The 27,518-nt window shown below is 33.6% G+C and overlaps 1 protein-coding gene across 1 annotated transcript; it reads right to left on the bottom strand.

Annotated features, from left to right (window-relative positions):
• Positions 1-1,610: 1,610 nt before the first annotated feature.
• LOC148760536 (uncharacterized) lies at positions 1,611-7,874 on the bottom strand. The gene is made up of 3 exons (XM_088810519.1): positions 7,687-7,874; positions 2,408-2,528; positions 1,611-2,300 (listed from the first exon to the last, which is right to left on the bottom strand). Exons 1-3 carry the CDS (start codon positions 7,872-7,874, stop codon positions 1,611-1,613), a joined length of 999 nt encoding a protein of 332 aa, XP_088666645.1.
• Positions 7,875-27,518: the final 19,644 nt, after the last annotated feature.

Below are 27,518 nucleotides of genomic sequence, written 5' to 3' on the forward strand. Positions count from 1 at the left end.
CAGTCATGAAAGTGTACAGATGCTTGTTGTATGAAAAAAAAATGCCTAAGAATTTTTGGGCAAAAGCTGCAAATACTGTAGTTTAATTATTGAATTTTTTGCCAACACATGCCTTGAGTAATAGAACTCCATTTGAAGCTTGGTATGAACACAGACCCTCAGTTGCTCATTTAAAAGTTTTTGGTTGTGTATGTTATGTGCACATACCAAAATCATTGAGAGATACATTGCATCAGAAAGTTGAATCTGGAGTGTTTATTGGATTTAATACTCAAGCAAAGGCATATGAGGTTTATCTATCAGACAAAAAGAAAGTGGTTGTGAGTCGAGATGTAGTGTTTGATGAAGCTGCCAGTTGGAACTGAAATGTTCCTCAGCCTCAACCAGTGACTTTTATACATCATATTCAAACTTTTACTGCAAATGATCAAGTTGAAATTGAGAAAGATGAGAATATAGATGATCAGCTAGTTATGGGAACCAGATCAGTTATTGAAGAACCTAGCTGCTATGCTAAAGCTTCTTGGGGTCCTGTTTGGTCTAAAGCTATGCAGGAGGAACTTCAAATAATACATAAAAATGGCACCTGGTCTTTGGTTGATAGACCTGAAAATAGGAACACTATTGGTGTAAAATGGATATTTAATAAGGAACTGAATCCTTATGGTTCTCTTAACAAATGCAAGGCACGATTAATGGCCAAAGGCTACAGTTAATTACCTGGTTCTGACTATGGAGAAAAATTTGCTCCAATAGCCAGGTATGATACAATTAGATTACTGTTAGCTCTAACTGCTACACTTAATTGGAATGTTTATCATCTGGATATAAATCTACATTTCTTAATGGCATATTAGAAGAGGATGTTTACTTATAGGGTTTGAACTGTCTCCTAGTTACAACAAAGTATACAAGCTCCACAAAGCTTTATATGGCTTGAAACAAGCACCTAGGAGGTGGTACAGCAGAATCAATGGTCATTTGATTCATCAAGGCTTTGTAAAAAGTTAAAATGAAGCTACACTGTACACTCTCAAATCAAGTCTCAAATCAAGTTAGTAATGTGATTCTTGTCCAATGCCTTCATCATAACAATAAATCGATCTGGTGCTGCTAATTGACGAGCCATTTGGAAAACAAGAATATTGTTGATGAACATAAAAGTTAAACCTCCTATTTCCTCTTATCTCAAGATTCAAGTACAAGTCAAATTGAGAGCAGGGGGGAATGAAGACAAAAAAAAATAATTTAGGAATGAAATTGAATTCTTATAGTACTTGTCTAGATGATTAATTAAGCTTATTATGAAATTTTGTTTCTCACCTAAATGATATCTATGTTTTAGATTATAACTAGCAAGGTAAGAATAGAACAACAGGGAAAATTCATTGACAAAATTCAGAGTGGAGTTCAATAAAAATTACATAACAAAAACATAACCCCATGCACTAATGTAAGAAAATTGGGCAAAATGACAGGCATTAAACAACTAATCCCATTAATTTAATTTCCTAATACAAAATTAATATAAACGGAAAAAGACAGAGAGAGAGAAAGGCCTATGTAACATCTTAGCTGAGAGAAGGGCACATAAAGAGTTGTTATGCGAATTAAGAAAAGGGACATCTCACGCACCCAAAATAAGCATGATACACATCAATGCAATCTCCATCTTCAATCTCCAAATCATCGGCTGTTTCATTTGGTTTTATAGATTTACCAAAATAATTGAATCTTACATTGTCGTAAAAAGTACCATTGCGGTCACAGTAATCAAGCATTAGATTATGTAGTGGTGTGTGTCGCCCAATCCAATAGAATAGCTGATGATCATCTTTGCTTGAATCCCACATTCCCAGAACAATGGGTTTCTCGTTATACATCCGAGGAAGAGAGATCACAGTCGATGGTGTTGCAACCCTTAAAGATCTTTTGGCCCATGTAATGATATCTTCATCTTTCATCTGCAAATCATCAGCTGTTTTCTTCGAGTGTATACGAGAACCGTCATATAAGAATCTCAAAGAGCCGTAGGCAGCACCAATGCGTTGAGTGTAATCCAGCATTAGTTCACTTAGGGGTGTCTTTCGACCAATCAAATAGCAATCCTTCTGTCCCTGCACCTTCAAAAAAATCCGCTTTCCTTGTGTGAGCTCAGAAAGAGTTACTAGTGTCGACTGAGTTGCACCCGTGACCGTGAATTTAGCCCATGCAATAACATCAATGATATCTTCATCTTCCATCTTCAAATGATCAGCTGTTAAACTCGGGTTAATAAGGGAACCGTCATGAAGGAATCTCTTGGAGTTGAAGGCAACACCAATGTGTAATCCAGCATTAGTTCATGTAGGGGAGTTTTTCGTCCCATCAAATACCAAATTTGATCAGCTTCATTCCCTCCCTGCACCTTCAAAAGAATCCGCTTTTCTTCTGTCAACTGAGAAAGAGTGACTAGGGTCGATTGAGTTGCTGCTGTGCATCTCGCACCCATTTTCACTGTTGGATCAGACTGCCTTCTCATAGGATATCTACGCCAATGATGAAGACAATTTATATAGCAGTACTCCACTTGCAGAAAAGAGAACAAGCGTCTTTTTGGGAGTTGAAAACTTGAAATTAAGCTTTGGAAACTTATATATATGCATTTGCTCCTTCAAATTAATATCCTATTTCATTAGTTTGGCATTGGAAATTTACCAATCTTTACTGTGATTAAAAAAATAACTGCCCCATGGAAATTCGAAAGGCCTAATCTTTTGTATTATGATCTGGGGTTGTGATTTTCCAAGTCATTTGGAAAATAGAAGAAATTGTTGATGATAAAGCTCCTATTTCCACTAATATCAAGATTGAAGTACAAGCTAGTTAAGGAGCAAATGCATGCATATATGTTCCCTTTGCCATTGATTATTTCAACTTCCAAAAAGACAATTTTACAACTTGGTATTGACTTTCTTCTTATCTGGAAAATGCGATGTAATGCATGCTTATATGTTCCCTTTGCTATTGATTGTTTCAACTTCCAAAGAGACGCTTTTACAACTTGGTATTGACTTTCTTCTTATCTGGAAAATGCTATCTAATGAATGCATATATGTTCCCTTTGCTATTGATTATTTCAACTCCCAAAGAGACACATTTACAACTTGCTATTTACTTTCTTCTTATCTGGGAAATGCTATCTAAGGTCTCTTTTCTTGATTATTGTCCAAGAAATCCTAGTCGGAAAATAATATTGTGCTGCAATTTGGGTATTGTAGAATATCTCAAACCCAAAGATTACCCATTGTCAAACTTGGAAATTCCCACGTGCTTGACTATTTCTTCGTTTGTGCATGTTATACATAAGGACCCTACTAATTTTCTCTATATCATTTCAATTTTATCAAAGGTAAGTTTGGTAATTAAATTAATTTCTATTCCAATAATTCCTGTTTTTTACTTTTGTGAAATTATAATTTCTCAGTAAGTGAAATTATAATTTCTCGGTAAATGAAATTTGATGAAATTAGGGAGATTATATTTCCAGGTTTGTCCGACAAGCAACCTCCAAGGGGTAAATTCATTCTACCTTAGTTTTTTTTATTTTCTATTTTTTTTAAACAACAGTTTCAGAATTTTGATACTAATATATTTCTCAACTCTTTCAATTGCAACAATGGCAACCAATGAAAAAAGAGTTACACTTGGCCAAGGTCTGTCTTTCACCTTGCAAACTAGTAATGCATATCAAATACAATATAATGCATATGAAAAGGATGCCCACCGAATCTCATTAGGCAGGGTCTTTTTTTTCACATATCTTGAAGAAGGTAACTCATTTGCCAATTTCTTGGTGAAGTATGGAGTTGATTGGAATTCTTTCTTTTTTGCCTGGTGGTGATGATTATGCTTCTTGTATGATTTTTTATGCTGATGTTTGCGGTCATTGCTGTGAACATGGTTTAGCCCTTTTCTTTCTTTCTGTTCAGTTCTCTCTCCGTACTTTTTGCTCATTTTGTGGGGATGTTTTTGACGGGAGCGTTTTACCCTTTTTTATCAGCCTGCTCTCAGGCCATCTGCTCCCTCTCTTTGGTCAGCAGCTACTCTGATTTTGTAAAATCTTTTTATCGATGAAATCTAGTGAATGGCTGAGAAAAAAAAAATCATGTAGGAATTATTTTGTCACTTTTCTTGTCACCATCAAAGTGGTTCAATGAATAAAGTTTCATAAATAAAATTTCCTCCTTCAAAACAGTCTCCTTGTCATCATCAAACCATTCCAACGAATAAAGTGTTTTCCTACGAAACGATCTACCTTAGATATCTCTTTTAAGGAAGCCATTGAAATCCATCACCATGAAAAATAAGTCATATCAAGTTTTTGGATTGACACAACTTGTAGTCAGCCAAGTTTTCTTTTCACTTTGAGAAATAATAGGCATCCGATATTGATAAACAATTCGTCCAAGGAAAGCAAAACAATGGTTTGGGGATAGGAAAAGCTATCTATTAGGTCCTTGTCGTAGAAAAATGAAAAAACAAGTTTATTTTTTCACTTAAATCTATTTATATTTATTAATAGACCAAGAGCTAATATACCATAACAAGTCTCGATCCACGACCGAAGAAGACTCCTATTGGTATAAGAAATCTAACCATGGTAAAAATGACGATAGAAAATAACATCAAAAGCTGCTCATAAAGCAATTGGCAGATCATATTATAAGATATGATTGTTATTATGTGAAGAAATGGATGTCTACAAGATACATGACATGTGATTTATTTATTTTTAATGGTTCAGATCATATTATATTTTTTTTTAATCGTAAGGGAGTTAGGAGAAAAGAGAGTACTAAGTTACACAACAAAATCAATAAAGAGAAAATAGTGCCTTAGACAATAGAAAGTCACAAAACGGCCGTTAAGTCACTAGTGCTAGAAATCTTTGCTTTAGACAATCCATTTGCAATAACTGCATCAAACGACTAATTTCCAAATTTAAGAAAATTAGGCAAAATGTGAGGCATGAAACGACTAATCCCATTAATTTAATTTCCTAATACAAATAGAGAGAGCCTTAAGTAACATTCTAGCTGTGATAAGGGTCCAAAAATAGTTGTTATGAAACAACTCTTAATATAAGCCCTCAAAGGCCCATTCCCATTCACTCACCTTTTTACTTTCCATCCCAATGAAGGAAAACCTCTTCAACCCTACGCTTATTCCATTCAAACTCTTCGATATAAGCCCTCGGAGAGACCATCTTTTATTAAATCCCACACCCTTCAAAATCTATTTCTAGTTCTCCTATGACCATATTTTATTAAGTCCCGCACTCTCAGAGAAATGGATTTCTTTTGAGGTGCACCCGTTTCCGTTAATGAAGAATCGCTTTCCTTGCTGGAAGTTTAATTGAGCATTATGTAAATGAAGTTGTGTTATTAATATGAATGAAAGAAATAAAAAGCCTGCTAGATTGGCTGATTTATTTGTGGTTTGCAAACACATCTCATCAATATGCGTGGAATTTGTTACCTTCTCAATGTTGGGTCAAACAGGTTTGTGACATGAAAATTTTAACTTGAAATTGTTACCTTACCACATTTTTCAGCTTTCTGTAGCAACCACATTACTTTCCAGCAATAACAGAAGCATGTTCTTTTTCTTACATGAACCAACTAGATAATTTGTTTTGGCCCTTGGTTGTAATTTCACCCATCTAATCTCTGCCCCTTCTCCTATTACACTAGATCTATGAACTGAATCATAAAGATCACCACCAACTCTGCACTCAGAAGAACAAGATCGATCTAGCTTTGAAAACTCTCATAGCTTATTTTATTCTTGTGCCATTGTATGGCATCAATCTTTTCCTTTTTGTAAACAATATCGGTAATCAACATCTCTTTTTCATCAAATTTTCTTACTTCAACTTTTTCCAACATCTGGAATTGGTATCAATTTTAGAAACACAAGCTCTTATTATTCCCTCCCTCAAAAAGCCCCGACAAATCCAACCCAGAAACAGATATTTAATCAAAAGCATTAACTCCGTTAGAAACCATGTCATGCTTTGGACAATAAACAAGGTTCGATGGTTTGCAAATGTATTTAATTTTATCAGTGGCCATCAGGCACTTGTCAGGAAGGCCTCGATCCTTTTCGGTAGAGAAAAAAAAAACTTGTTGAACGTAAGCGCTCTTGTAAGTCGAAGAGATGAAGTAAAAAGAGATTAAAAGGCTGCAGCAAAAGCAAACTGCATGCAGCCGTCAGGACTCCTAACGTTGTTCGTCATCCCATTAAACAATAAAAAAAAAACCTAAACACTTAGCATGAAAAGAAAAATGGCGCAGCAATGGGCACAAATAAAGGAGGGTTTCTATTCATGGAAAGACTGTTGAAAACTTTCCTGATATAAGCAAACTTCTTTTGCTTTCTTTATCATTCTTTTTTATTATCTTATCATTCTCTTGGTTGAGCTTTGGCTCATTGCTAAATATATTAGAATATTTGTAGAAGAAAAAAAATTATAATTCAATTATGATGTCATAACTATGTAATTAATTATAAAATAATTAATTTATTGATTGAATTATTTCAAAGACATATATTTGAAGTAATTCACTTATGCGTCATATATTTATCCCTTGAGATAATTTGAAGATAATATTTAAATTGAACCAATCAAAATTTAATTATTGATCATCCAATTTATCTCTAAATAAATCAAGATAACTTAAAGATAATATTCATATTTTTTACTAATCAAAATTTAATTATTGGTCATCTAATTTATCTCTAATAATTATGATAATTTAGAGATAAAAATCAAATTTGATTATTTAATTTATCTCTAAATAAATTTAAAGATAAACTTAACTTCGTCCAATCAAAATTCAAAAACTCAAAATCCGACCAATCAAAAAACTATCAATGAGTCATAATGATTTATCTATAATTAAATTAAGATAATTTAGAGATAATCAAAGAGACCACATTGTCATCTATAAATTAAGATGTCTCATCTAGCACTATAAATAGGGGCTCCTCCAAGCTATATTTTTTTATTTGAAGGCATTCGAAGATTTAGAGCATTTTAGAAATCAGGCAGAGCAGAATATTTCTAAAGTGAAGATACAAGTAGCGTCAAGTATAGTTCGTGATTAAGATTAAGTCCCTTGAAGCGAAGATATCAAGTATAGTTCGTGATTAAGATTAAGTCCCTTGAAGCGAAGATATCAAGTATAGTTCGTGATTAAGATTAAGTCCCTTAAAGCGAAGATATCAAGTATAGTTCATGATCAAGATTAAGTCAAGTATAGTTCAGGATCAAGATTAAGTCAAGTATAGTTCATGATTAAGATGATCAAGTATAGTTCATAATTAAGATGATCAAGATTAAGTCTTTTGAAGCAAAGATCAAGTGAAGTTGTGATCAAAACTAAGTCCAAGTTCGTGACTCTTGAAAAAATTAATCAAAGAAGTTCCAAAAATTATAACTCACATGTCTAATAATTTTTTAAGTCAAAAAATTTCGATGAGAAATTTGTATGTACAGTATTATATGAACCAAAGCACATATATATAGATGAGAACTCCATCATCAAACAAACAAATAATATAATAAAGATTTGGAACTCATGCACCACTCCACCAAATACGAGTTCTCGAAGAAGATCCACCCAACATAAAAGAAAATACTTCAATGAGTCAATGATATCTTCTTCCTCCATCCCCAAATCATCAGCTATTTTTTCTGGATTAATACATGAACCATTCAAAAGGAGCCTCCTATAATCGGAAACAGCACTCGTTCGGTCACAATAATCAAGCATTAGATTACATAGCTGTGTTTCGGCCCATCCAATAGCAAAATTGATCAGCTTCATTCTGTCACTGCACTTTGAGAGCAGTGGGGTTGTCTTCTTTCAGCAGGAGAGATCATAGTCGATTGAGTTGCTGTTGTTCACCTCTTAATCATTTTCACTGCCTTTTTCCTAGGATTTCTTGGACAATAATCAAAAGAAGAAACCTTATATAGCTTTTTCCAGATAAGAAGAAAGTAAATACCAAGTTGTAAAAGTGTCACTTCAGGAGTTGGGATAATCAATAGCAAAGGGAACATATATGCATGCATTTGCTCTTGGACCGATTTCATTGCCTGATCTCCTTATATGAATATTAGCTTGAAAAGTACTACAGTAATTCCATTTCATCCCAAGTACCTTTGTCCTTATATTCTTCCCAACTCTTAAGCTAGCTTGTACTTCAATCTTGAGATTAATGGAAATAAGAGCTTTATCATCAACAATTTCTTTTATTTTCAAATGACTTGGATAATCACAACCCTAAATCATAATGTAAAAGATTAGGCCTTTCGAATTTCCATGGGGCAGTTATTTTTTTTAAGCACAGAAACGATTGGTAAATTTCCAATGCCAAACTAATGAAATAATATATTAATTTGAAAGAGCAAATGCAAGTATATAAGTTTCTGAAAGCTTGGGTGGGGTGAGAATCAGACAAAGGTGTAAAGATTTGTCAAGAGAGAGAAATCGGTTTTGGAATTTTTCATAGTGGGAATGTGTTTTTTTGTGTGATATAAAAGCAGTTTTTATGTTTTTCTGTTTATTTACAAAAGTGTCCCTGTACTCCTATGTGCTTAATTACAAAGGGATAAATTTTCTCTAACTAACAAGTATAATTCTATTATTTACAACTAATCTAAACTACATTAACCAGCTTGATATTCCCCTTCAAGAGGGGCATGTATATCAATAATGCCCATCTTGTCTAGTAGTGCTCTAAATTGTCTTGGTAACAAGGCTTTTGTAAGCAAATCTGCTACCTGCATTGTGGAATGAACATATTTAGGATTGATGATGCCAACAAGAACCTTTTCTCGTATGAAGTGGCAATCAACTTCAATGTGCTTGGTTCTTTTATGGAATGTAGGATTTTTACATATATGGATTATCGATTGGTTGTCACAATACATTGTAGCAGCTCCATTGTGACTAATCCTAAGATCTTTCAATAAAGATACTATCCATAAAATTTCACAGCAAGTTGTAGCCATCAATCTATATTCAACTCTAGTAGAACTTCTTGAGACCACTAGTTGTTTCTTAGATTTCCAGCTAACTAATGATTTACCAAGAAAAATAGCAAAGCCTAATACAGATATCCTTGTTTCATTGCAACCAGCATAGTCACTATCTGTATAAGCAGTCAAACTCAAATCTGAATCAAAAGAGAAAAGTACACCTTTGTCCAAGTGATGCCTTTAGATACCTTAATACTTTATAAGCTGCTTGACATTGCTTTGGCTTTTCCATGTTTTGTGACAAATTCTACGCTGCAAAGGCAATATCAATTCTTGTAAAAGTCAAGTACAATGGCTTTCCAATAAGCTGCCTATAATTGCTCACATCAAGAATTAATTCTTCAGAATTTGCTTGTGTCATTTTTAATTATAGTTCATTGGAGTAGTTGTTGGTTTTGCCCCTAGTAAACCATAATCATTCAACAAGTCCAAAGTGTATTTCCTTTGAGAAATAGAAATACCTTTGACTGATCTTGCTATTTCTAAGCCAAGGAAGTACTTTGGAATTCCTAAGTCCTTAAGCTTGAATTAAGACTGTAAGTATCTCTTAACAAAGTCTGCCATAGATCTATTTGATGCCCTAATGATTATGTCATCAACATAGACTAACAATCCAATAAAGTCTCCATTGTCATACAACTTCATGAAAAATGAATAATCTGATTTTGACAGTTGAAACCCAAATTTTAGCAAGCTTTCAGTAAATTTACAATTCCATTGTCTCAATGCTTGTTAGAGACCACAGAAAGATTTCTAAAGCTTGCAAACTAGTTTGGAGTTGCCTTGATATTCCCCCTGAACTGTGTAGCCCTGACAAAGATCCATATATACTTCTTCATGAAGATCTCCATTGAGGAAAGCATTGAAAATGTCCAATCGAGATAAATGCCAGCCCTTAATAGTTGCCAAAGCCAAGAAAATTCTAACTGTAGTATGCTTGACAACAGGGCTAAAGGGTTTCATAAAATCAAATCTTTCCCTTCGGTTGTATCCCTTGGCAACAAGTCTTGCTTTGAATCTTTCAACAGTACCATCAGAGTTCAATTTGATTTTATAGGCCCACTTACAGCCTATGGGAAGTTTATCAGTAGGAAAAGGTACCACTGTCCAAGTGTCATTGGCTTTCAAAGCCTCCAATTCATGTTGCATGGCTGCTTGCCATTAAGGATGGTGAACAGCTTGATGATAATTGGATGGTTCATGGATAGGTGTGAGATTTGCAACGAAAACTTTACGTGAGGCTGAAAGTTGGGCAGTAGATAGACATTTAGAAATTGGGTAGCAGTAATATTGTTTTCTGGTAAAAGAAGAGAAACGGTGTTTGTTTGAGGGTTGTTAGAAGGAAAACGATGATGATAGACATCCAAATATTTTGGTGGTTGTCGAATCCTAGTACTTTTTCTAAGAGGTATGGAGGGAGGAAGTGTGTCATCAAGATGTGTAGTAAGTTCATGGTCAAGGTCAGAATTGTCACTAGGGAAAGATGAATCTATTTTAGAGTTTCGAGTGGAAGCTTCAGCAGGAATAGATATGGACAGATTAGAATCATCATGAGGAGCATGTTAAGGATAAGTAAAAGGAAAAGAATAACAAGGATCAACAAAGTTATGAATGAGAGATGATGAACTTGAAGAATTAGGTGATGGTGCAATTGTGATGTGAATGTTGGAATCAGAATTAGTATTGGCATGTTTATACTTGAAGGGAAAAATATGCTCATGAAAGATAACATCCCTTGATGTAAACAATGTTGCCTGTCAAGATCATATAATCTATATCCTTTCATACCTAAAGGGTAACCAATGAAAATACAATTTCTAGCTCAAGGTTCAAACTTCTTTTTATTATGGGCCAAGGTCGATGCAAAACATAATGAATCGAATACTCTATGATGGGAATAAGAGGGTGATTTATGAAACAACATTTCAAAAGGAGTTTTGTTGTGCAAAAAGGGAGTAGGTATTCTATTAATAAGATGAGTAGCTACAAGAACAGCATGACCCTAAAATTTAACAGGTAATGAAGATTGAAACAATAAAGATCTTGCTACTACTAGGAGATATTGGTGTTTCCTTTCCACTACTCCATTCTACTGAGGAGTATCAACACATGACAGATGATGTAAAATTCCTTCGGATGAGTAAAATTTAGGAAAGTTGAACTCTATGCCATTATCAAATCTTATAACCTTTATTTTTGTAGAAAATTGTGTAAAAACAATGTTATAAAAAAAAGTTAAGATATTAGCAACTTCATATTTGAATTTGATTAGAAAAACCCATGCAAAACGAGTACACTCATCCACAATGGCTAAAAAATAATGATACCCATCAACGGAGGAGGTCTTATAAAGACCCCATATATCAGTGTGAATAAGGTCAAAAGCAACATTAGTTGATTTCACATGAGTTGGAAATGGAAGTCTTTTTTGTTTTGCAAGAGGACAAACATGACAAAGATGAGGTTAAATGCAAAGGAAGGCACATAGAGTACATTTTCTAAAATCAAGGTAAGATTAATTCTCACTGTACCTGTATGTGACACTGATGCTCTAGACTTATCAGGCATTTGCACAAAGTAATTATCAACTGCTATATAGGTTGTAAAGGATTCTACAGAATATGATATATGATCAGAAGCCTCAGTGTCAACAAGCCAAATTTTGCTATCAATGCTGAACATATTTGAAGATTTTGCATTGGTATAATTAACACATATAGCAGATAAAGAAATAGGGATATTAGTGATAATAGTTACGATAGAGTTCACTGCAGGAGTTTTTTACTGTGAAGTTGTTTGGACAAACTCATTTTCACTATTTTGAGTATCCTCATTGATAAGAGCCAACAACTTGCGAATTTGGTGGTTTATGAGAGACAATGATGACATTGAATCAGTGATGTTGTCCTCCTATTGATTTGACCCTGACGTTGCAACCACACTATTGATTAGAGAAACCATATTCTTAAGATATCCTTTGTTTTTAGTGAATTTAAAATCAAAAGGGAAACCTATAATTCGGAAACACTTTTATTTTATGTGTCATGTCTTCTCACAATGTGAACAATGCAATTCACTTTTGGTTTTCTTCTGTTCCTCACTCATTACTACCATTGCACTCAACTCTATAGTAGATTATGACTAGACATGTAATGCTTTCTGTGATTCTTCCCTAAAGACCAAATTATAGGCCTCATCTAAGGTCGGAAAGGGTTTGAGCATAATGATTTGTGTCCTGATGGCAGAGTAAGTATCATTCAGGCCACTCAAGAACCGAAAGACATAATCCTTTTGACTTTGGACCACAAACGTCTGAAAGCAACTTTTGTTACAACTACCACATTCACAAGAAATGAGTGGTCTATAGTTCTTTAGTTCCTCCCATAAGCTATTTAAATCAGTAAATTAAGTATCAATTGATCTGTTACCTTGAGTGAGGTTGTGAAGAAAGTATTGCAAGTTGTATAAACGTGAATCATTTGGCTGAGAGAAACGAATCTTTAAGGTTTGCTAGATTTGTGATGCCAAATCCATGTAGAACACGATGGCTCTTATGGGCGGCGTAATCGATTCCAAAAGCCAAGCGACTATCAGATTGTTGCAACATTTCTACGGAATGTGAAGAGCATCAGAAGCTTTTGGTTCCTTAATCGAGCCATCAAGGAACCCAGTCTTGTTTCTGATAGATAAGGTAAGAAGAAAAGAGCGACTCCATGATGTGTAGTAGCTTGATGTGAGCTTTGGGTTGATTGAAACATACTTATGATTGTCTGTGTGATGTAGGTAATAGTGTGAGTATTGGTCTTCTAAAGGGTTTGATTTTACTGTTGAAGAGGTTGTCATGGCTCTTCAAAAAAAGTTCAAAAATCTCTAGAAAGAGAAAAAAGATTTGATGATTGACGACAAGAGAAAGGAAAAAAAAAGCTTTTGAAGGATCGGTGGTGGAAATTTTATGCTTGAGTGGTGGTAAAGGGTTTAATCGCAGCAAGAATCCATGGATGTTGTTGCTTTAATACCATGAAAGCTTGGGTGGGGTAAGAATCAGACAAAGGTGTAAGGATTTGTCAAGAGAGAGAAATCGGTTTTGGAATTTTTCATACTAGTAGTCTAGGATTGTGTTTTTTGTGTGATACAATAGCAGTTTATATGCTGTTTTGTCTATTTACAAAAGTGTCCCTGTGTTCCTATGTGCTTATTACAAATTGATAAATTTTCTCTAACTAATAAGTATAATTCGATTATTGACAATTAATCTAAATTACATTAATTAGTTTGATAGTTTCCAAAGATTAATTTCAAGTTTTCAACTCCCGAAGAGACACTTGTGCTCTTTTCTGCAAGTTGAATACTACTGTATAAATTGCCTCTTCATCATTGGCCTCGACATCCTATGAAAAGGCAATCTGATCCAACAGTGAAAATGAGTAATAGATGCACAACAGCAACTCAATCGACTTTAATCACTCTTTCTCAATGGACAGAAGGAAAACGGATTCTTTTGAAGGTGCATGGACAAAATGAAGCTGATCAAATTTGGTATTTGATGGGATAAAAAACTCAGCTATGTGAACTAATGCTCGATTGCACTCAACGCCTTAGTGTTGCCTTTAACTCCAAGAAATTCCTTTACAACAGTTCCCATATAAACCCGATTTCAACAGTTGATCATTTGAAGATGGAAGATGAAGATATCATTGATGTCATTCCATGGGCCAAATTCAAGGTCACAGGTGCAATTCAATCGACTAAGATCTCTCTCCCACAGTCCCCCTGGTGCATGAAGCGGAACCCATTGTTCTGAAAGTTAAGGGTACAAGAAATGATGTTATTCAGCTGATAATTTTGCTATTGGATGGGTTGAAACACACAGCTATGTAATCTAATGCTTGATTACTGTGACCAAACGGGTGTTGTTTTCGATGATATGAGATTCCTTTTGAATGGTTCACGTATGAATATAGACAAAACAGCTGATGATTTGGGGTTGGAGGATGAAGAACTCATTGAAGTATTTTGTTTTATGTTGGGTGGATCTTCTCCGAGAACCGTTCCTACTTTGGATGTTAAGATTATCGCTCTTAATTTCTCTAATATGGAAAATGAAGGGTGATGATGTTATGGATATATTGCCACCCTCAATATTTAGTGCATGAGTTTCAAATCTTTATTGTATTATCCATCTTAGTTTGATAATGGAGTAGTCATCTATATGTGTGGTTTGGTTTGTATAATATATTCTAATATATTTAATAATGGGCCAAAGCCCAACCAAGAGAATGATAAGAAAAAAAAAGTTTGCTTCATTTCATCAATTGGAGAAGTAAATAAATCATGCATGAATATTCGAATGAACATACACTAGTTGTAATTAAAATAAATGGAGGTGGTAGAGAGGATAATTTTGTTTTTTTGTGCAGCCATTCGGGAAAGCAATTTTATGGAAAATGTGCAAGCACGGTAGACGAATGATTTTAGAACCCACAAGCAAACTCGCTAAGCAAATAGTACATCATTATATGGCTCTCCAACTCTCGAATAATGTCGATTGCCACCACTACATTAGCTTCAGTCCAACTACCTAAGCGAGCAATTACCTTAAGCACTACTAATTAATGAAACTCCTTATTTATTTTTACTCCATGGTTACTAGGAATTTCTAGATCTTGTAAATGTTAGTCGACATCCCTAAGGTTACATGAATTTTGGACTTGCTTCAAAGTTATTGCCTTTATACAAGAATCTCCACATAGTCTAACCAGCTTCCTTTATTTGTAATGAGTATATGATGTTGGTAGAAATGGACTTTAGCTGCGGTGAAGACAGTGATCGTAAGTTGTTGCAAGGAGAGCATTGTCTTCACTCCAAGTCCTGTGATGGATTTAAAAAGGTTGCATGGTTGGAATTTTGATTTGTTAGGTTAAAGTTTTTCAAGAAATCGAAAACAAAGTTAAATCAACCGAACAATGATATTTAGCAAATGGTGAAACTCCTTGTTAAGTAAAGAGGCTATATATATATATATTGATTAATGAAAAAGGAGAATATGAGAAATAGTGAAAACCCTGCAAATCATATGCAAAAGGACAACAAAATAAAAAATATTTTATAGTTATTTGATTTGAAGAGAAATAAAAATTATTTGATTAATTCACTTAAAAAAGAATAAGAGAAATGGTCAAAACCGTGCAAATTGTGTGTTGATTGATTCACGAAAAAAGAGAATATAAAAAATGATGAAAACCGTGCAAATTTTGTACAAAGGAAAAAAAATAAAAAATTTAGTTTACTTATATAGTTTGGAGAGAAAAAAAAATTGTTTCATTGATTCACTAAAAAAGATTATAGATGAAATGTTGAAACCCATGTGCAAAAGGAAAAAAAATAAAAATAAAAAAAAAAATTGAGAATTTCTGTGCAATGCATAGGAAAAGAAGTAAACAATTTAGTATAGTTATTTGGTTTGGAGAGAAAATTTATTTGATTATGCCATATGCCATGTCAAGATAAAATTATTAATGATGTCAAATGGACGTGTTTATAAAATAATTTTTTCGATTCTAATTTCTATAGTAATAAATTTAATATTTAAATACTTGATTTATTTTTACTATATTTTTTAAAATATTTTATTTAAATAGATATTTATTATTATTATAAACTACTTTTATTAAATAATCAACTTAGATCCACGAATATTTTATTTGTAATATTGTTTGAGTTAATTAGTCACCTTATTAATTTAATCTTAAATAAAATATTCTATGAATTTATTCCTTTAAATATTTATGATGATTATTTAAATTAACGAGATATTGGAATATAATATTAGAGTTTATTTGAACTCTTTAATGAAAACCCTAATTAATTTCCATACCTAGGAAAGTCATCTCGAAAATAGCAAGTCTTTACCTTCCCAGATAAAATTCCATCATTAAAGTTAATCCAAATAATATTTTTCTATATTAATACTCTTGATGGCATAGCTAGCCTAATTTCTTAAACCTTAATATTTTAACCCTCCAATATTTAGAATAATTTTATTTCTTATTAAATTGAATACTACATTATTTATTATTATATCATTTTATATTTCTTTTCTAACCTAATATCTATTTTATTGTATTATCCCAAGCATTATATATAACAAAGTATTTCATTATTTATTGATACATTTTAGAAAAAAAACCTAAAAATACCTTATCCTTTTTATTCTATTTAGAGAATACATATACATTCATATATTTTCTATATTAATTGAACATTACATATTAATTTATGCATATATATATATTTATATATTCTTATATAAACTATATAGTCATTGATTAAAACTAACAATAATCACATAATACAAACAGATAAAAAAATAATTCAAACTCAACCAAACACTCAAAAAAAAAAACCTGGTTTAGGCTATATGACCTAAAGAAAATGGACCCAAGAATATTTCGAAGAAGCCACAAGTCTAATTTGGTCCATGAGTTTCAAATCTTTATTATATTATCAATTTTAGTTTGATGATGGGGTTCTCATCTATATATGTGGTTTAATTTGTATAATATATTCTAATATATTTAACAATGGGCCAAAGCCCAACCAAAAGAATGATAAGAAAACAAAAAAGTTTGCTTATTCATTAATTGTACAAATTTTCAACATAGTCTTTCCATTACCAAGAAATAATTAATCAAACAAAATTGAGAACTCAAACAGCAATAAATAATGCATGAATATTTGAATAAACAGATACTAGTTGTAATTACAATAAATGAAGGCGGCAGATGGGACAATCTTGTGTTTTTGCAGCCATTCAAGAAGGCAATTTTTATGGGAGATGTGCAACCATGGTAGACGAATCATTTTGGTACCCATAAGAAAAATCTCTGAGCAGATAGTACATGTAACGACCCCTCCTCAGTCGCTATCGGCGTCCGAGACCTCCGAGAGATCCCGCCAAGTCTGGAACAAGCCTAAAAAAAATTTCTCCATAACTCATTGTACATCTTTACTAATTCGTACTAATATTTGAACCATATATATTTTTTTTTATAACTTAAAATTTCACAAGAAGCATAGCCATTAAATTTTGACTCTAAGTCATAATATCACAATTAAATACATTGAGTTCAAGAATCTAAAATTGATGTTTTTATCAAAACTAATATTTGTTTACATAGTAAAACCAAAGTACTACAACTCAATCTCTAACAGCGGAGCGACTCGGAATAAAAGGCCATGAGATGCCTTTAACTATTTGCGGTGGGCTAAACGCGCTGATGATTATTCGTTAAGTCGATCCTTGTCTGCAAAAAGGGGAAAAAAGGGGTGTGAGTCTCACAGACTCAGTGATCATCGGCTCCGTGAGTAGGGCGTAGATGGGAAACAAGCACATAGCAGATCTGTCGAATATAAAAATGCAAGATTACAAAAAATAATTTATTTCAAACGGGAGTTTGTGCCTTATATAAAAAACCAAGGATTTCTTATGCATTGTAAACACTTCAATTGATAAATCAACCAAGGTAGATAAAAGCTTTGCTATAAAACCGATCAATAACCTTATTCAAGTCAATCATTTGAAATATTAAATTAAAATAATTTTACATAAAAAAAATTTCGCAGTCAAAATCAATTGACATTTTCCTCAAATCAAATCAGTATATTTGGCAAGCTCCCATGAAATCGAATGTTAATCAAACTCATACGTAAATCATAAATCACCTTGCACCCGAGGAGTTAAAATTCATTTCACCTTAAAAATAAGGAGAGCTGTAGAAAAATCGTTAAATTCCGTTTTCACCATGCAAAGAAATATGAGTTTGAAAACCCAGAGATGTCACTCTTGAGTAGGGAATGAAAATAAACCCATGGTCCCACTACCACATAATAACATCCGGGAGCATCACTTCCACCGGATTCCCATGTGCCATGGCAGTCTCACGATGTTGGCCGACATCGGAGAATCAAACAATCGTAACCGTGTAATCATTTAGTGGCCTAGCCACGCATACATATATCACAAGCCGTGGCCCCAACCACGCTTAACCGCCCGTCGGTGACCCAATGGTTCTCTAGCTAGAGCACACTCGTGCACGAGGGTCACACTTAACTGATGTGACATCCGACCTACTCTCGAATTTCTCAGTTTAAAAAAAATCACTTTAGAATTACTTTATGTCCTTGAAATCTCGTCTTAAAATTATTTTCAAAGTATTCAACATAAGAATTGATAAAATCTATCATTTTCTCAAAATATATTTATGCATGAATTTCAAAATAATAATTCGCATGGTGAATAAACAATATAACCATGAATGCACACTGCACAAATATAAGGCACAGATTTTGATGTAAAACAGTATAAAGGGCTTGTTTCCCGTTTTTCTAAACATTTTATATAATTTATACATATATATATATTCAAATCGATTTCTAAACATAATTTGCAACCATAATTTCCTAAGATTGCTACCAGCACATGCTATCCACAATTTTCGCACTTAAAATAAGTCATACGTATACTATATATATACTTAAGAAAATTTTAAAATTGACATTGTCACGATCCGAAACTCCCATCGAGCCCGTGACAACCGTCGCGATGTCTCGATAGGCACTCATTACCCCGAATGCCGATCGAAACTCCGTAAGACTTAGCATCAGCTTCCGCATATCCCCGGTGAGCGACAGTTATTAAATCTCACATTTCAAGAAAACATAAGTCATTTCCAAATCAAAATAATAAAATATTACTTTCTGGCTCACAGGGGCATTTTCATCATTTTTCTTCGAAAATACCGAAACTTGCCAAAAACATAGTGTAAAAGCTAAATATATTCATACATACTTTAAATAAAAAAACTGAAGAATAAAATTACTTTTACAATGACACGTGGGCCCCTAACTGACTAAGAAGATGTAGGGTTACGAATCCTTACTTTCTAGGATGCAACTCCGAGATTAATTCTCGTCTTAATCAACTATCAACAAACTGTCCTAAGCCTGAAAAATGGATAGAAAGAGGGGTGAGATTACGATTATATAATCCCAGTGAGTAAACAATTACCATCAAAAGTAACTAAAGCCGAGTAGATGGAGACGATATAAAAACATTATATCTCAATAATGTTCATAATGCAAAATTCGTTTCAATCTACATCAAACAATTTCTTTTCATCAAAATTTCCTTAGCTTATGAATTTCTTAAACTTGGCCCCTGCCAAAATCATTCTCGTGGGTACCTTCGTCAAGATATCCCACTGAGACCGCCAAGGCTGTTAAATGTCCCATACCCATAAACATGTTTTCACATCGACACACAGTCGTTCCTTGGCGTTGGCTGAGTCTCACTCTCACGTGGTGGCCCGAACGTGAGGTGCACTCAAATCATACCTCAGGAGATACTTCATCCAACATCTCCTCTCGGAGGTAGTTGTATAATTGAGTTACCGTGCCCCTCTCATAGACAGTCCATGGAAACCCCCACCACTGCAGTGACCGATTAATATACCACCAGACCCATAAAATTTCCAGTAACATAATATGGCAAATAAAATTTAATCCAGTCTACCGAGACCAATCCAAAACTGTTCATATATTTTATACCAACCCCGAAAATTTAGCCATCATGCTACCATAGTGTCATAAGCCACAATTTCAATAACATATAAAATCATAAATTCATCACAGTCTCCATATACTCAATTTTCTCAAAATAATATTTGATTTCAAAATCAGTATAAATCTCATTTTTTATTAAAAAAAATATTTTAATTGGAAAACATAATATTTTATAATTTAAACTCACCATTTAATAAAAGCATCAAACAAGTATAATTACTCTAGATATTTAGGACGATAAATTGTCCACTCACAGTTCTAGGAGTCGATATACTCCTAACCCCAGTCTTCAAGTACAATCTCTGTACTTTTACTAGTGTAATTTGCTCACCACCTATCCACAATGTACAATACACAATTCACCACATTAATGCTTGACCATTATAAAATCAATTCAGGCTCGATGTATATGCATGATATGACATGCAACTTATTCGACTATCGCTTAAATGCGGTGCTGACCTAATTCGGCCTATTACCCGATTAAATTACTAACGCGTCCAATTTAATCCCAAATTAATTTTTTTTTTCAGTTTTCATATCTCAATTGCACCCAAATTGACTTAATGTTCCTCAATGTGGTGCAAATTATCAGTCTCGATAGTAAATTACGAAAATACCCCTAGTGGGTAAAAATTCGTATTTTTGCTCCGAAAATTTCCATTATTTTTCTAGGCTCATAAGTAATCATTATTCATCATAATTCCTCAAATAAACATCAAGATCAGCAGCCAACATTCCCCTAGAAAATTCGGCATAATGGGTTTCAATGGGAGAAAATTATTTCTCTTGCTTATTTTTGCTATATTTCAATATAACCTAACTAAAATCACTTAATTCAATTAAAATCAACCAAAACTCAAGCTCAAAACTCATCCATGGAGGTTTGGCCAGCATGGGTGTCCACACCCACTTTCTAATTTTGCATGGAAATGAGAAAAAAATGCATGGGTAGTGAAAATACAAGGAAAATCAATGAAATTTACCTTTTTAATGCTTGATTTCTTGATTTCTCTTGATTTTCTCCAAATTTTTGCAGCTAGGGTTCTTATTTCTTTTCCCCCTTTTCTCTCCTGGTTTGGACAGCTTGAAGAAGATGAGAATTCTGGAAATTTTGACCTTTTTAAAGGCTAAAATAATATAATATTATTTTATTCATTTTTCTTTGTTTTATTAATTTCTTAAATTCTAGCCATCCATTTGTTTCCAAATTTTCACCATACACTTGTCCCACATATCCATAGCTTAGATAAAATTCTCAGACTTATCCAAAGTCTTGGTGGAATAATTTTTAAAATTTACACTTTTGCCCCCGTAAAAGTCAAAAATTACATTTTTACCCCAAAAACTGAAAAATTACCCATAGACATATTTTTCATCCCTTATACTCATACCATTCTCCAATTTGTCAAATGTGATCTAAATTCTCTCAAAATCTCAAATTTTGTCCACGGGTGGAAAAATTACGATTTTGCCCCTACATTCCAAAAATCACCGGAATCCTCGAACTCCAAATCACCATTTTAAATCATTCTTGGACTATGAAACTCTTAATTTCACGTTAAAATTCCTATTTGAACTAGTTCGAGGCTTAATCGACTCGATGGTACCATTAGGGGCAATATCATCTTTTAACAATTCCTCGAACTTTCTAAATACGCAAACATTCTATTGAGCATGTAAATGACATCGTAATTATTTTATAAAATAGGGTTTGACAACACTACCCCCCTTAAAATAAAATTTTGTCCTCAAAATTTCACTTATCAAACTCAAAGAAAATGTGGGGTATTTTCTTCCATTATTTCCACATACTTCCTGTTTATCTCACAGGAATAGAATATCAATCTTCTTAATCATATTAATCCATCTCGAACAGCTTAACCATGCTATAGATCACATTTCCTTGACATTATCTCCTTGACTATTTCCCAGAGTCTCTTATGTTCACATAGTTCAATTTCTGATAAAATTTCTTATCATTGTACTACCTACATCACTCATCATATATTAAGTTTGAATCTTAATTCACTAAAAATCATTCTTCATTTTAGTTGATCACAATATCAACCCCACATATGTGTATATGCCTTATAATCCCATTTATGCATCCAAGATCTATCATGATTTGATCATTGAATACGATACAATATCACAATTCCTCAGAGTCATCCCTTTGTCCTCAATCATCTTTCATGCCTCTATATTGCTTTGTATCCCATCCTCATACTTATGTGACATGTTAGTCATGAGTCTAACTTGACTGTATAGCCATTTGCTCCTTAAGCTTTAATGTTTTCTCATTGCAAAATGTCTTTCGAATTTATCACATCAGAGTATTCATAAGGTGGATACATATCCATATTTTATAGTTCAAGGTCTAACGCAGTAAACACTGTCTCATCACTAAAGTTCCACCCTTATCTATCGATCATAGCTCCCTTACACACTTACCTATACATTCCTGGGTTACCTACAAGCCACTCCTAGCCATCCAAATTTTGCCCTCTTATAGTAAGTCAAACTAATAAATTCTCTTATGCTTTTCCATACGCTTCCTTAATAAAGTTCCACTCTTTCATACGAATATAACATCATTCTTCCTTAACCAATTTACAAATTGTACTTGAAATTGCAAGACTTAAAATTAGATTCTCCTCAAGTACTTTTCAATATTAATACTAATATCACTCTCAGCTTATAGCTTCCTTTTTATAGCTTTCTCCATATTAGACTTGAACTTATTGATTGTTTTTGTGTTACAACCAGTAATCAACAAGTCATCGACATATAATGAAATAACTACCTAAGCTTGACCTCTTGATTGAAATACATATAGAGTAACTTCATTAGAACTTTTCTCAAATCCTAGACTTAGTAAAGTAGCATCAATCATGATGTTCCAAGTGCAAGGAGCTTGTTTCAGCCCATACAGAGCCTTATGCAACCTGTAGACTTTATTAGATTCTAATTCGACCTTGAATCCTTCTGGTTGTTCAACATAAACCTCCTCTTGCAGTGTACCATTCAAGAAAGTTGATTTCACATTAAAATGATATACTTTCCAACCAAATGTAGCTGAAATAGCCAGTAATAATCAAATGGTCTCATATCGAGCTATTAGAGCAAAGGTGTGCAGAAAATCAACACTTGGTAGCTGAGAGTATCCCTTAGCAACAAGTCTTGCCTTGCACTTGTTCAAGGTACCATTAAAGTTAAACTTTTTTCCAAAGATCCACTTAACTCCAATTATATGTTATTTCTTAGGTCTATCAACAAGTGTCCAGGTATTATTTTGATTAATTACATTGATTTCTTCTTGCATTGCATCTTTCCACCTTCTGATTCAACTACAGCTTGAGAAGAGTCTGGTTCAGATATAAGCATCAAGTTCTTGTGACAAATATCACCAAGACTTCGAGTACCTCTCATTGAAAAATGCTCATCATCATCTACATCCGCCATTTGATCTGCAGCTTTCGTTTCTGCTTCAACAGGTTTGAAAAGCTCAATTCTAAATAGAAATCCCACTTTTTCTTATTCAATTTTCCTCCAATCCCATTTTGCATTTTAATTAAAGATTACATTTCTAGATACAATGACTTTGCTTTTGCAAGATAAAGTCTGTACCTTTTGGACTGCTCACTGTAGCCAATTAATAGTATTGTTTCTGATCTAGAATCAAGCTTGGTTCTATGAGTTTTAGGAACTTGATGATAGCAAAGGCTTCCAAATACCCTAAGATGATCGACTGAATGTTTGCTGCTATTCCAAGCTTCATAAGGAGTCATTTTTGACAAGGCCTTTGTTGGTAACCTATTAAGCAGATAAACAGTTGTACTGCAAGCTTCTGCCCAAAATTTCTAAGAAAGATGTTTCTCAAACAACAAGCATCTCCCCATATCTAATATTGACTTGTTTTTTTTTCTCTTACCCTACTTTGTTGAGGTGAGTAAGGGACTGTGAGCTAATGATGAATCCCTTCAGCTTCAAGATAATTCTCAAACTATGATGAACGTATTCCCCACCATTGTTTGATTTCGAACACTTCAACTTTATACCAGTCTCCTTTTCAAGCTTAGCCTTGCATTTAATAAACATTTCAAAGGGTTCATGCTTAAGTTTAAGAAAGTATATCTAGGTCATTCTCCTGAAATCATCAACAAAGACTATAAAATACTTACTGCCACTTAGAGATTCTTGGTTCATAGGTCCTACAACATCTGAGTGGACTAGATTTAGCCTAGTCTTTGATCTTGTTAGGTTTACTGGTCTGTTTTCCAGACTTGCAGACACTACAAACTAATGTCGATATACTTGGCTTAGGTAACTTTTCTACTAACTCCGGAGAGTATAATTGATTTAGATAGTTATAGCTACAATGACCAAATCTCTTATGCCAAAGTGAATATGCATCAATATTGCTAGAACTGACTTGCATGCATGCATCAGTCAAATGAACATGAAAGCACCTATTTCTCATTGGCATATTCATTAATAGATCACTTAATAGATCATAAATAGTGCAGAAAACATCTTTAAACATCAATGAATAATGTTTTTCCATCATTTGTCCTACACTAAGTAAATTCCATGCTATATCTAGAATTAAAAAAACATCATTAACATACCTTTGACCATATGGAGTGTAGATGGCAATTGTGCCTTTGCCAACAGCATTCCAAGTACACACCATTTCCAATTCTTACTCTGGATTGATAATGAGTATCAAGTTGAGTGAACAACAAAGAATTTGGTGTCACATGGTTTAAACTACCACTGCCCAGTAGCCATTGTGCATCATCAGTCATTTTGCTGCAAGGTGCCATGAAGAGTTACTCATTTGAAGATTCAACATTCTTAGCTGCATTTGAGATCTTCTCATTTGCATCAGATTTTTTTTTACAAACCTTCTCTACATGACCTAACTATTTGCATGCTTTACACTTTACATCAAGCATGAACTAGCAATATGCCTCAGTGTGACTCCTCTTCTTGCAATGAGGACAAACAGGAAATCTAGTCCTTCTGTTTTGAACTTTACTACCTTAAGTGCTATCTCTATCCTTATCCTTAATTTCACTCATATTTTTTTTGTTTGAAACTTCTAGTGTGCCTTACCTTTCATTCGAATAGTAAAGGCAAGATTTCATTCTTCCTTGCATCCCTCTTTTATTCATCAACTTCCAAAATATTCACCAAATCTGATATACAGAGTTGTGAAATATCTTTTACCTGTTCCATTGATGATACCGTGGCATCAAACCTTTCGGGTAAGCTTATAAAAACTTTCTCCACAACCTTAACATCAGATAAAGTCTTTCCTAATGGTCGAATTTGATTCACCAGCTTCATTATAGCATCAATGAATTTCTACACAATCTGACTTTTTTTTATCCTTAATAATTCATATTTTCTTCTGAGATTCTGAAGGCAAATTTGCTTGCTTCTAGCAGACACCAAAAACTCTTCTTCAAGCATATTCTAGGCCTATCTTGCTATCTCATATACCATAATCTGACTAAAAATCGACTCTATAACCGCTAAGTGTATAAAGGATAAAGCACTAAATTTCTTTGCTATATCCTTTTCATATTGCTTCACCTGTGTTGGTGTGGCATTATCTCTCCATGCCGATACTTCTATCTCATTTTCAACTACATTCCATAGATTGACACCTTTTAGAAATGCTTTCATTCTAATGGCCCAAACAGGATAGTTAGAGCCATCGAAAATGGGTGCAGTTTATTATGTGACAATTGAGGCTGACATTTTAATGAAGAATAAACTTGTGATGAGTGAGAAGAAGTTTTAACTGGCTCAAAGATCGGTTACATGCTCTGACACCATGACATGAAAGTAAAAGAAAATGATAAAACAGTGGTTTAGACTATTCTGTGGAGAGTAAGAAAAACAGAGCAAAAAATGGAGAAGGAAAGTCGTTCATTAATCAACAAACACATAATATATGCAAGCATTATATGGTTAACACATGTTTACAAAATGGATAAGTATTATTAACTTGAACATGCACTAAGACACCTCATAAGCACTGGTATAATATACTTAATAACCAGTACAATGAAGCAAAATACATAATGTAGAACAAAATGATAACATTAATGTATACTTAGCTAATATCTACTTTAACTCCAACAACTCCAAGAGGAGTAGACTTAATACATATCTAGTGTCTATTAAATGGATGATCCACTTTAGAGATTTAACACAAAAAGGATTTAAGAGACTTTGTTTAAACGATTATCTCATCTTGCTTTCATAAAAAGAGAAAGATTGAGGCCCACATCCATTTTGTTTCTTAGATTACTCCACAAGGATTTTAATAAAGAAATTGGAGATCAATGGATGTCATTTTGCATTAATGGATGTCCAGGTTTCAATCTTCATACAAAATTAAGAAGGTTAAAATGTTTTCTAAAACAATGGAACAAAACAACCTTTCAAAATATGGAGGAAAGGTTGTCTACTATTATAGATCAGATTGAGCAGCTTGATAAGCTGGGCAACTCTAGAGATCTAACAAATGATGAGGTTGCAAGAAAAAAAAAGTCGATCAATGAAATGTGGAAAGTGGCTAGGCAGAAAGAATCACTATGAAGACAAAAATCCAAAGTATAATAGTTTAACAAAAGTGATCACAACACAAAATTCTTCCACAGTAAAGCCAAAGCGAGCTCTAATAGGAATAATATGCCGGGAGTAAAGAGGAGTAAGAGATGGGTCTATAATTCTAAAGACGTAAGTGATGTAGAGATAAAGTACTTTCAACGTCTTTTCACTAACCTTGAAATAGCGAGACCAACAATTGATGAATTAGACCTCAAAAAACTTCCTTCACATGATGTATGATTCTTAGAGCAACCATTTACTGTGGAGGAAGTAATTAATCACAATTAGGGAGAAAAAAAGATCTAAGGCCTCGAAGCTTGATGGCTATAATTTCAACTTCTATCATAGAATACGACCATTTATAAAAGATGAAATAATGGATTTTTTTGACAAATTTCTAGCACTGAGAGAAAGAAAAAGGAATCAACTTGACCTTTATCACTTTTATCCCAAACTTGGACAACCCTTCCTATTTCAAGGATTTTATATCCATTAGCCTAGTCAACTCTTTTTATAAAATTTTGGTAAAAATTCTTACTAGCAAATCAAAAGGTGTCATCGACAAGGTGATTAGTGACAATTAGTGTGCTTTTGTGAGTGGAAGATAGATTATGGATGTTATATTATTGGCAAATAAAGTCACCACAACATGAAGAAAAATCTTTCAAACAAAGGTTGAATCATTCTAAAATTCGATTTTGAAGAAACCTTTGATTGTGTTGTATGGGAGTTCTTGGTCACGGTTATGCGATTGATGAGGTTTGAGGTGAAATGGAGAAGGTGGATCTACAAGTGTGTTTCCACAGTCAAGGTTGCTATTTTACTTAATGGTTTAGTAACAAGAGACTTCCCTACCTCAAGAGGACTAAAACAAAAGGACTCTTTATCTCCTTTCTTCATCATCCTTGTGGATAAAGCACTTCATATGATGATACTCAAAATAGAGGACCTTAACCTTTTAAGGGACATTAGGATTTCTAACTTAGGCATGATCATCTCTCACTTGCAATTTGCGGATGACATGGTAATTTCCTTGGAAGCTAATGAGGAAGGGGCAAAGAACTTGAGAAGGCTTCTTAGTTGTTACGCAATGACCTTTAGACTCAAGATCAATTTTGCCAATTCATTTATCATTCTGGTAGGGATTGGAGGGAATAAAGGAAGGGAGATCGTGGAG

This window comes from Theobroma cacao, chromosome 10, assembly GCF_053813885.1.
Source record: "Theobroma cacao isolate CCN51 chromosome 10, ASM5381388v1, whole genome shotgun sequence".
Classification (NCBI taxonomy): Eukaryota; Viridiplantae; Streptophyta; class Magnoliopsida; order Malvales; family Malvaceae; genus Theobroma; species Theobroma cacao.

Bases quoted from the DNA above. Each gene is read 5' to 3' on its own strand.
- LOC148760536 (XM_088810519.1), bottom strand. From the start codon at position 7,874: ATGAAGCTGATCAATTTTGCTATTGGATGGGCCGAAACACAGCTATGT. The intron at 2,529-7,686 runs GTATTTTCTTTT...TCATTGGCGTAG, and splicing joins GATATCATTGACTCATTGAA to ATATCCTATGAGAAGGCAGT. The intron at 2,301-2,407 runs GTGCAGGGAGGG...TTCAACTCCAAG, and splicing joins AAAAGCGGATTCTTTTGAAG to AGATTCCTTCATGACGGTTC.